The following is a 12,092-nucleotide window of genomic DNA, read 5'->3' as shown; positions in this document are numbered from 1 at the left end:
CTTCCCAACCTTCTGGCAACGGTCCCAAGTCGTCTTCGACACGTCTAGTTTGATTTGGCATAGGACTAGCTCGACCATTGCGTGGATCAATCCAAGTTGTACGACGAGCTGCATGATCAATGAAGAAGGTACGTCCATTCGGCGCAACTTGCATCGACCACCGTGGAGGCAAAGGTTCTTCATCAACATTTAAATTCTATAATATGTTGTATAATTTATTTTAATATATAAACATAAAATAAAAGTAACTAAGTAATCATTTTTAAATATAGAAAAATATATATAAATAAAGTAACATTAAAAAAAAATTAAATAATTTGAAATTGTATTAAAATTGAATCGAGCATTTTACTTGTTCTGTTACGGCTGCGTTATCTTCCACGGAATTTCTTCTTGTTGATGATGCTGATGTTTCAGAACGATTACCACTATCAGGTTGATCACTATCTTCATTCTGCCGATTGAATTTAAGATGGCAAAGCATTACGCAACGAATTAGTTTGCAAATGATCGTGTTTATATAGGAAATAAAAAGAACAGAAACAAAAATGTCAGAAATTCATAATTTTGAATAAAATTTTGAATTTACTAATCCAAAAAAAAAATTATTAGCAAAAAAAAAAGAGCCAAAGCAAAATTTAAACAAATCTTTTAACGACCAAAAATTAATTTACATTTTTAAAAAAATGATATATAAAGCAATGTAATTTATATAAAAAACTATAAGAACACAAACTAATTGAAAAAAGAAATTAATTATAAAATATATGTGATGAGACAAAAGATGTGTAGATGTAAAGTTTTTGAATATATACGAGTAAAATGTTAAAAAGGCAGACAAAAAGTACTACCCTCGTTAAGTATTAAAGTACAATAAACTTAGCATAATTAGTATAAATTTTATAATTATATTTAATAAATAAGTAATTAATTAAACAAAATGGTTTAAATTTTAAAATTTAATTTGAGTATAAAAATTTCATTTAATTTTAAAAACTTAATTCTAATAAAAATCAAGTCTTTGATTAATAAAAAAAATGCGACTTGCACTTTTTGAATTATAATTGCAGTATTTTAAATAATATTTTAATTTTAAGTTATATTACAAACAAAAAAACTATATGCTATATAAAATTTAAATACTAAATTTTCTTATAATTGTTTGGGCAAAAAGAATTGAGCGTTTTTCTATGCACATTATTTGAAGTGTATGTTCTGTTCATATTAAATAAAATGTGCAGGATACAAAAAAAAAGATAGATACTCTAAAATATATATCTTTAGATAGAGTAAAGATACACTCACAATCAACGTTACACTCTCATGATAATTTATTTTATTTTTTATCAAAATTTATAAAATAGACATTAAAACTTCCAACAGAACAGAACAGAGCAGTATAACTTAACCGAAAAAGAAAACGTTCCGCCGTTTGTCTTATGAACCCAGAACATTTTTTGCTGAAGATTATCTGATTACAGACCATGAATAAAATTCCAACCTTAGTCTTCCACCTGACCCAAAGTACGGATGAATTTCAAACATAATATGTTTTATAATATGAATCACTTTCATATATTCCTACAAAATAATACAATATATTATATGATATTATCAGTAAAACTGATTCATATATTCCTATAAAATTTTTATTTGATGGTTGGTGGTTCCCAACAGAATTTTTTTTTAACTTATTATATATATATATGTATATACATATATAGAAAGCATTAAAATCAAATATTGTATTAATGAAAACTGTTTTGAATAATAAAAAAGTCCGTTGTTATTATTCAGCTATTACTTTATCATTGCTGAAATCCAATCTTAAACACAAATAGTTTATATGAATTATTAGTGAAATAGTTAATTTTGTTATAATGACCATTAACCATGAACTACACCAGCAATCATTTCCATTAATTTTTTTACATTTCTATGAAGAATATATAATATAATATAATATTTCTATGGCATACAAGCCAGTTTAAATCCATACACCCAAGTAAGATTATTAATCAATTGAAGCGATTTGTATGATTAAATTCGTAATATAGATGACAACAACAACTACAAAAGGAGGTATTTGTAACTCGTATATAAAATGGACAGTATTACAAGTGGTAAACTACGTGAACACAGTGATATTCAAGTTATGAAATATAGTTTCGAAATGTACAACAACAACATTATTTACTTAAATGTAGTATATAAAAATGGTTGCATTATTGGACAAAAAGAATATACATGTATCCTTTGTGTTATGAATAAATTGTCGAATTATATCTAACCGCTTCTCTTGAGGTCTGCCGACTGCCAAAAATGTCTGTTGAAATATGTTCACCAAAATGTGATTGCTGTGATTGTTGGCGTTCCATGTTATTGCGGTTACGCAAATTTGTCATTGCTCGTCTCGATAGAGCAGTGGGTACTCCAGGTGCCTGCCGCACTGGGCGTAGATCAGTCTGTAAGCTAGTTGCAGAGATTTGAGACCTATTAGTCGGATGTCTTAGTGAATTGTAAACAAAACTATTTAAATAATTAAAAAAAAATGTTGGAGGCGAATTCAGTAAAGTTGACGAACACAAACAGGTATCATATAAATAAAGAAATATGGCTTTATATAGGCAAAAGAGTTAAACAGAACGAAATGTGTTTTTTATTACAACCTTTCATAATCCATGTTTGAGTTGTTGTTGTTGTTATTGTTGTTGCTGTCATTATCACTGTGACTACTGTTACTGTTATTATTAAAATTGTTCGAACTGTTTGAATTTAATGATGTTAATGATTGGGTTCTTGAGATTGTGTTTTCCTCTAGACTACACTGACTGATGGTATCCTAAAAATTATGAAAATTCATGACAAATTAAGCAAAATATGAAATAAAATTAGAAAGTACAAAAACTTATAACAAAAAAAAATAAACAAAAACAATAACTTAATTGAAAAGAAATTAGCAACAATTGTTTATAGGTGTACAACACAACTAGCCCCATTTTATGAAAATTTTGGATTTGTACCAACTACTACGCTTCACACTACCGAATCACACTAAAGTTACACTTTAATAATTAATAATAAAATCTATTTACAAAAATACGTGTCAGGTACAAATTTGTATCGAATATATCACAATTTTCGCTTTCCAACTGATTACTGCTTTTAGTTGAAAACAAATCGTCACTCGCAGCGCTATGATTCTCTTCATTATCACATATATGATTCTCCACATCACTGTGTTCTTCATGCTCATCAACGTTTTCGTTTTCGTTTTCGTTTTCGTTGTGATATGAACCACAGTCAGTACAACTTATTCTTCCATTTACAGCAGCACGACCATCACACGTATCACACGAATGACAACAGTCCGAACATGATTTACAGCTGCTATCCATGCTACCTGTGCGGGAGCTTGTGTTGTTGGTAGCACTGCCAGTCTCATTTTCGTTGATGACTGTAGAACAATTTTCACAATTGTTATTTTGCGCGTGTAAAATTGCCGTCACTGTACCGCCCACAGGACCATACTTTTGTATAAGGTTTAATTATAATTATAATTACAATTATAATATGATTAATTTAAAGATATAAGTAAAGTTAAAAATAATTTTAAAAAAATTTGTTAAAACATGCAACTATTTAATATATATTCAAACCAATTGAACATGCATAACACCTCGAATGATATTAGTTAATATCACCACCTATGTACACCAGTTAATTTGGTATTTCTATAATGCTACTGTGAAACCATATATATATAATTACCGTCGCTCTGCCTGTTTCGGAGTCATCCACACTTATATGAAAACGTCTTTGGAAATCTGATGCTGCTTGTTCTACATTCACATTCGCGTTATTGATTGTTAATCTATTTGTAAAATGGATTTTAATAAAGTTTTGATAATAAGACCGAATATACCTACGTGGTTGGTCTTTCCCATTGTGTGGTGCGTGCTGTATGGTTCACGTAATATGTGCGACCATTAGCGTCTTGACGTTCCTCCCAACCAACTGGTAAAGGATCTTGACCACCATTTGCTGTAAATGGATTCTGTAATAAAACCAAAATATTTATATAAACTCAGTAATACTATTTTTATTTTATTTAATGATATCTACCATATCTATGTACTTACAACTGTTTGTGTTGCGCCATTAAGTGAGACATCCTCCACATGCTCCCATTCATTTTCAGCATTTGTTTCGGCATTTTCTCTTGTCTCATGTATGAATGCATGATAAATTTCTAAAGTGCCTTTTATACGTGACTTAGCGCTATTTTTTTTTTTTTGATTTTTTTTTTGTTTGTTGGTTAAGAGAAATGTAAAAAATATTAATAGTATCAGAATATATAGAAACATTTGAATTGGATACACAAATATGTCACACTAGTATGACACTACCACAACCCAATAAACTAAGGACAATAAACACAACTTAAAAACTAAAGGACAATAACAAACATAAAATATATTATATATAATTGTTTTCAGTTTACATGAAAACACCATTAGAGAAAGCATGTTTTTCCAGGGAAATTTAAGTGAAGTAGTCAATTAGTAAGAAGGCAAATAAATACGTTTAATACGATGTTTACTATAAAGGTGAGGTGAACTAATTGATTTCTCATTTTAGAAAACTTTTATGAATCGAAAACAAAGTAGAGTAAAACTACTAAAGAATTTCATTCTGCATACAACAAATTTATCAAAACCAAATTTATAGTTTTCTGGTTGACCTTGTTTTCAAAAGAAAATATAGAAACAGAAAAAAAGTTAAATCATAAGATAACCAAAATAAACATACCCTACTGACCTTCTCGGCCTAAGCGCATAACTTTGTGGTCCAATAGTGCGTCCTTCTTGTTCTGTTGGTAAATTGACCAGAGTTAATTCGACCATACCTAGGAAATCATCTCGCGTCAAACGGTTCTCATCGAAAACTTGAAACACTAATTTATGTTCTGATGGCTTTACCTGAGTAGTAAATAAATATTAATAAAATTAATTTTAAATTTTAATAATTATTTTGTAATTAATTTTAAAACATATACAAAAGGAAAATATAATTAACTTTTCAAGTTAATTATTAATTTTCATTCTTCGCAAGGACTTCAGAAAAATCACCTCAGTTAGTGCAATCACTTTTTCTTCTTTACATCCTGTTATCATAAAAATATTAACAATAAGGTTTCCCTATATTGTTAACATTATGATTATAACCCCTAAGAGTTATCCCAGCAGACAGAAAGTACAATCAGTCTACTATAATACACTTAAACGTCTTGTTAAATAAACATGAGAGTTTAGATTTACGTTGAGATAATTGAAGCATTGAGGATAAGACAGGCAGTGTGCGAAATTGATTGAAATCTCTTTCCAGATTGTAGTAACTTGCCAGCTAACTTGATGGAACGGAGTCAGGGAACAATTAAGCTAAGATTTATATATACCAAGCATTTTAACAATATCATAAAAATTAGAGGTCTGGAGACATCTCAAGAATTTAATAAATAGTTTTTAATAAGTATATATTTTGCATATGAATATTTCCATAAAGTAAGTAGTAGCACTTTAACTCTTTATTAACTCGAGGTATTATTTACCACTTCATCAGACTAAGCAGTAATTAACCTCAGGTATGCATACCTCCCCGAGGAGCCTGTAACCATTCTGAAATTCGATAAGGCGGTGTTGGTAAGTCTGTCAGTTTTCGCAAAATAATGGTAATGTTAATTTGGATATGGCTTATTCAGCATCGCTTCATTAAGAAATCAAGTAATTACAATTCGATTTAATAGAAAATTCGGTCAACTAAAAATGCAGTACGAGACCAAGGTTGTCAGACAACAAAGTTCTTAACATGTGTTGCTATTGTGAGAATTGTGTTTCGATAGCTTAAAATATATCAAGAACTCTATGATATACTATAAGACCAGGCTAACAATATATAAGTAAAACATCTTTAAACTTTTTTTCAGGGCTTAAGAAGGTCTTGGTCATCCACTGTTGCCTTAAGTGTTTCACTCAGGAAATGAGTTTAAATAGCTTTAAAAACGCAGTGACGTCACAACTTTATGTCACGCGGCGCATTTAATATATAGTAGAGGTGCGACAAGCGCTATTACAACGGCATTACTAAAGCGCAGTTTTGCAATAAGAGAATAGATTATATCACAACCAAAAACATACGTTTGAGCTTAGTGTGCTAGACGACCACTTGACGTTCAGATTACACTGACTTAGGGTTAAAGTTTTACACTGACTTAGGCATTCGATTGTTTTAGACTACATCAGAAATAATATACATCGATTTCAAAATACAAGAAATACAAAATCGTACTTACTCTGAATACGAATTCTTCATTCCAAGTGGGATTTAGGGTCTATAAATTAAAAATGAAATTTCAAATAATTTTTTATCATTTTTGAGAGAGTTATTATATATATTTACTTTTTTTTTGGTCTTTGTTAAGACCGAATCAATATTAATATCACCATTTATTGTGTTCAAATCAATTCTTACGTAGGGATCACTGTAATGGAAATATTATCGATAAGAACATGCAATTATATAGGTGTTGTAGTTACCTAGCACCAAAAATATCTTTTTTCGCCAACGATTTTCCATTTATCACAACAATGCGCAAATGACACGTATCGGCAACGTCATTCTGAAAGTAAAAACCAAATACATATTTAGACATAATTACAATAATAAAAAATAATAAAAAAAATAAAGAAATTTAAAAAACAAACTACAACTAGGGCTTTGGTTTCTAACACAATGTGATCCAATAAGCGACACTCAGCTGTTGTCTATTTAAATAATTAACGAGTATTGTTGGACTTGCAATACACATAGCAGCAACAGTGCAAACGTGCAACAGAATTTCGAATCCATAATTTTGAACAAAATGTTGGGTCGGTCATTCTAAACGACAATACGTGTAACTGCGTATATAATCCGCAACGCAAAAACAAAAAAAAAGTAAGTCAATATAGACATACATTTAGGTTGAAGGGTTTGTGTTACTGTTTTTGCTTTCATTTGATGCAATGCGACATTCTCAAAACCATGACCACACCATATCATAACTATTGACGCATAAACGCCTACTTGACGTACATGCCAGTGGTAATTTCACCCACTAGTTATTTGATTTGTGAGGAGTGCATGTCTATGCATATTTCACGAAAGTTCATGGGTGCATGCTTCAAAATCGCATACTATATTTGATCCTCTTCATTACGAGTATATTGGCACTTGCAGTTGATGTTTTTGTCAGTAATTACTTTATTTATATTACTTCCCACATATACGATTACGATTTTACACTATAATTTTATATTTTGACCCATATGTACGTATTTAATAATAGTTGTATAGAATGCACCATGGAAATTAACTTTGACTTTAATGACACGTAAGTACTCCATGTACTGGAGGTTTTTAGAATTCATTGACAAATATTTTTTAAAATCGATCAAATAGTTGGATCGATAGTATGAAATATGAATTTCATACTTTCTATGAATAGAATTCTATATTATAATCTAATCAATCAGTAATATATGAAAACAATTATTTGTATCCAGATATCTAAAATGTTTACCAAGATAAAAAAGGTAGCATTCTTTTAAAAATGATTTGCTTCTAATTTAAAATTATTTTAATATTTTAATTGAAATAATTAAAAATAGTATATATTCATATTACATGAGCAACAACTACTTCTGTACTATAATATAATAAGCAGCAATCTGACTCTGACATTGTAGATATTAGATTCGCTTTTAGATTCAAGCATTCACTCTCTTAAATAACTTTTGTTTTTTAATTGTCAATATCCTCGAAGTCACTCGTCTACAACGACCAAGTGCTCTTTAACACTTCCGTTTCAATTTCAACATCCACAAGGATAATAGAGTGACTTCAGTAACTATTAAATTAATAATATAACTAATAAAGAAAATATATTCTGATTGCTTAGAGGTCATGAGAGCTTTTATGGAAAATACTTAACTAATATTCGGTCATTTCAAATGTTAGTTTTTCGTAGTCTCTGAACTAAATTAATTTGAGCCTGTGCAAAGCCAAAAGAACTCAACAGTATTTCGCCGAACTTATTGAGTATACAATTATATATACGTTTATACAAATGTTTATATATAGTATAGTCCAAAGAAAACAAGATTTATAAAAAAATATATTTTTAGTATCTCTAAAACCAGGGTTGTACATGTCTCAATGGCCTGTTCGGGCGTAATAAAACGTTCGTCACGAATTTTTGTTAAAGTTTTGTTCAACCTTTCGAACAAAAATATCAAAATTCATCTGACAATACTTAGTGTTGCCTAGGCGCAAGACTTAAAAGACAGCCTACGTAGAAGTACGTGGAATTAGAGTTTTAAAATTCGTTTTTACCTTGTACTCCACCTTCATTCATACTATATACTATACTTTATAAGTTAACTAAATTCTTTTCTCTTCATTTTGTGTGTAGCAACATTTCACATAATTTAGAATGAAATTATTAGCAGTACTTACACTGATAATAAGCGATCTAAATCTTAAGGTCATATTTCTGGAAATCCCTGATAATTTACATTAGCTTTTAGCCATGGCCTTAACTGCATTAAATACAAACCAATGAATATAATGCCGTATGCGTAGTATCTCGCATGATATTACTGCATTTAAACCTTCTCATTGTTATTATATATAAGTTGATGTGCACAGTTTGTTGCCGTCAATATATGCTACCAAGTACATGATATCTAGTTGAACTAGCGCTAATCCTCAAACCAAAGACTGGCCAATTAACAAATTAACTTCTAAATTAAGCACAGAGAACGTGCATTTTATTAATCACTTTGGTAATGAATTCTTTGCGACCGCAAATCGCTTTATTCTCTTACATATAGTACCATATTAAAGGTAAGTATCGAACAACACGCCACCGCCATCACCTCCACTCGATGCTGGTGGTTCTTGATATGTACTGAATGATTGATGTTTGCTTTGGTCACATGTCCAACAAACACAAACGTTAGACACTTAACCGACACCACGAAATTCTCATTCGAACACATTAAATTGTTGCTGCTTGGCATTAAGGCATGGGCGTCAACAACGGCGTTTCAATTTGATAGATGAAGAGCAACAACAAAAATTTTATTAAATAAACTATAGCAATTTTAATGAAATAATTCAAATACTTATCAAAGCTTATTTATTATAAAAAGGGAAAAAATTAAGTTCATAAAAAATATTTTATGGAATTTTAAAGGCACCACAATCAAAAGTCAACCTCTTTTTATAACTCTCAGCCCCATTGTAGGGCATTTAAGGATTTTCTGTTAATAAAAAAATATCGTACCGGATATGCCGCCATATTGTATAAAATATATATACAAAATATGACAAAAAAAAAGGAAAAAAGGTTTAAAAAAAATATGAATGCAAAATGGAAATTTCAAAGAAAAATAAAATATTTACATAAAACTTAGTTGAAAGGATGGGCAAATATTTTTTAACAGACTGAGGTACTGCACTGGCTCACTTTATGCCCCAGCGTTCCTACCCCTATAAGCAAGGTCATAGCGTGAAAGGTACAATATAAAAAATTAAATATGCACATAAAATCATGGTCACTGATGGTGGTACTCAAAGTTTTGGGAATTGGAATTTCGTATTCAAAATCCACAAACATCAAATGTTAAATTCATGAGAATTTTACGTTTTTTTAGTGTTTTTTAGGAGAAAATGAAGGATTAAGATTTTTGTTTTATGAGTTTTATTTGTGTTTTCAGCTTATAATTTCGTTTTTAGTAAACTTATTTGCTGCTTTTTGTTTAAAAGAAAAAATATGCTCAAGTGTTATAAAGCATTCAAAGCATAAAAGATAATCATCGCATTTATACGAATTTTATGGCAATTAAATTAGAAAAGTTAGGTAAATAAAAATTTTTTAATTAACTGATCTCTATTCAACGAAATGAAAAAAGAATCGAAAGGACTTGGGAAGTCATTATTTTATTAATGAATAAACAAAAAGGTTGTTTCTGAACTTCAATGAATTATATTTAAGTAGTCACGAAAACATTCACAGAATATAATATGCAAATAGAAAAGCGAATGATTTTAATGCAATTCATATGCAACCCAACGAATTCCCTCTCCCTGCTTACAACGCTTCGACTCTACTCTTCAACCGAGTTTATTATATTCATTATAACCTCAAATGTAGAATGTACAACTAACTTAAGTTAATCATCATTATTGAGCTAGTTCTCTTTACCTCCTTAACTTTTTCTTCTATTACATTCAGTATTCTTCACTTCCTGGATTAGATTAATTTAGTTTGTTAAGTAAATATAAATTCTTTTCAATATCTCTTACATTGCGAATAGTTTAAGTAGCGTAATTTAACACGCTACTAATATGACTATAATATATTTATATATATATATATATCTTTTTTTACAACTGGTTTTAGCGGATACTACTTGTTCTGGTATCGACTAGAAATCTTCACGCACTTGAAAATACAAGAATAATTTATACTGCAGACTAATATACTACCAAAATATTGCCTTTACCCCTCTATTGCTCTACTATCAACCCACGTACAACATATGTTACTTGTGTTTAATTTGTGAATAACGAGTAAAGGATTAACGTTTGAATGAACTAAATGCTTGCACCTAAAAGTACATTTTTTCGAGTATGTAAGAATCATACGAACAAAAGCTAATAAAAAATATTTGTGTTATAAGCTCCGAAACTCAAGTTCTTTATTAGCAACTAATTAACTGCTCTATAGCCTGTTCACTGCAGACATAGCGAAACTCGAGCCTTCTATGCTGACGACACTTCTATTGTGTACTGAGACAAAATAGCCTGCAATGTCTCCAATACCATACACGGTCACATTGACGTGCTTGTTCAGTATTTTAAAAAGTGGAAAATAAAACTGAACGCAGAAAAGACTCGGGCAATTTTCATTACCAGGAAGCGCCGCAAAGCACCCAGAAAATTAAAGATAGAAGAACAAGAAATAGAATGGGCCGATACTCTCAAATACCTAGGCATAACCTTTGATAACAAGCACTCCTGGAAAGCACATTTCAAGTCCAAACGAGCTCAACTGTTTAATATAATTGACAGTCACAATAATCCAACTCTCAGCATCCTAAAAATACAGCGTAATTTGATAAACACAGGCAGATACAAAGACATCAGATCCATCATATTATAAAGCCCCGTATTCAGTTATTTAGTGTGACTTAAAACTGTCCACAGATAAAATAGAGTAAAGGTGCTGATTCACCAACTCAGACATCTGAATATCAATATAAAATAAAATTTTTAATACGTAAAATGCATATTAATAAAACACTGTTTTTTTCTCCTCTGACTGTCATGTCAATAAAATCAAGACAAAAAACTGCTGCGTTTTACAAAAATTTGTGAAATTAATATATTCGTAAATTGTTCCGGATCTTTCAATACCAGATTTGAATAATGGTATCGATTAATTTAAAAAGTATTCAAAAAAAGTGAGCTGTGTCAATTGCACAGGAAGTAGTTCATTGCTGCTTACAATCCATTAACTTGGCATAAACAAATAAAGCAAATAATAATTTTTGGATTTGTCGAAGCTTGAATAGCGTCTACATTGAGTTATTGATTATTTTCATATAAATCATTTTCAGAATAGATTTTTGGCAGTAATGTTTTAGATTCATTTTCATAACTTCTGTGGTCTATCAGTGAAAAACTTGGCTAAAGCATTTTCAGCGAATGTTTAGTTGACCAATTTTTTATCATTAAGAAAAATTTGCAGACATCGAAACAAATGGAAGTCAGATGGTGCAAGGCCCTGGATATACGGTAGATATATCAAAATACCCCAAATATTCCTAGTTATAAAAGCTATGTGAAGGAAACTTCTTTTCTTTTGGTCATTTCTGTCGCTTATCCCTGATTGTTTCGGTTACATCGAGTTGTGAACAGTAAAGGTACTCGATCGAACCATGCTGAAGGAGCCTGTAATAGACAATCACTTTCCAATCCTAACA

The 12,092-nt window shown here is 30.2% G+C and overlaps 2 protein-coding genes across 2 annotated transcripts; both read right to left on the bottom strand.

The window, feature by feature from the left end:
- Nucleotide 1: 1 nt before the first annotated feature.
- LOC119677089 (E3 ubiquitin-protein ligase Nedd-4-like) lies at nt 2–6,712 on the bottom strand (the record flags this gene model as incomplete). Its single annotated transcript, XM_038088359.1, has 11 exons — nt 6,597–6,712; nt 6,460–6,541; nt 6,353–6,391; nt 4,813–4,982; nt 4,143–4,281; nt 3,930–4,057; nt 3,772–3,874; nt 2,670–2,842; nt 2,292–2,529; nt 353–454; nt 2–196 (listed from the first exon to the last, which is right to left on the bottom strand). Coding segments are annotated over exons 1-11 (1,485 nt in total), but the record flags the coding sequence as incomplete, so codon positions are not given.
- On the bottom strand, nt 2,897–3,597 carry LOC119668239. Its single transcript, XM_038077686.1, has one exon. It carries the CDS (start codon nt 3,396–3,398, stop codon nt 3,075–3,077), a length of 324 nt encoding a protein of 107 aa, XP_037933614.1. The 5' UTR covers nt 3,399–3,597; the 3' UTR covers nt 2,897–3,074.
- Nucleotides 6,713–12,092: the final 5,380 nt, after the last annotated feature.

Source organism: Teleopsis dalmanni, chromosome 1, assembly GCF_002237135.1.
Source record: "Teleopsis dalmanni isolate 2A chromosome 1, ASM223713v2, whole genome shotgun sequence".
In the NCBI taxonomy this organism is placed as follows: Eukaryota; Metazoa; Arthropoda; class Insecta; order Diptera; family Diopsidae; genus Teleopsis; species Teleopsis dalmanni.
The sequence above is the reverse complement of the archived record's forward strand: the minus strand, read 5'-3'. Positions and strand labels throughout refer to the sequence as shown.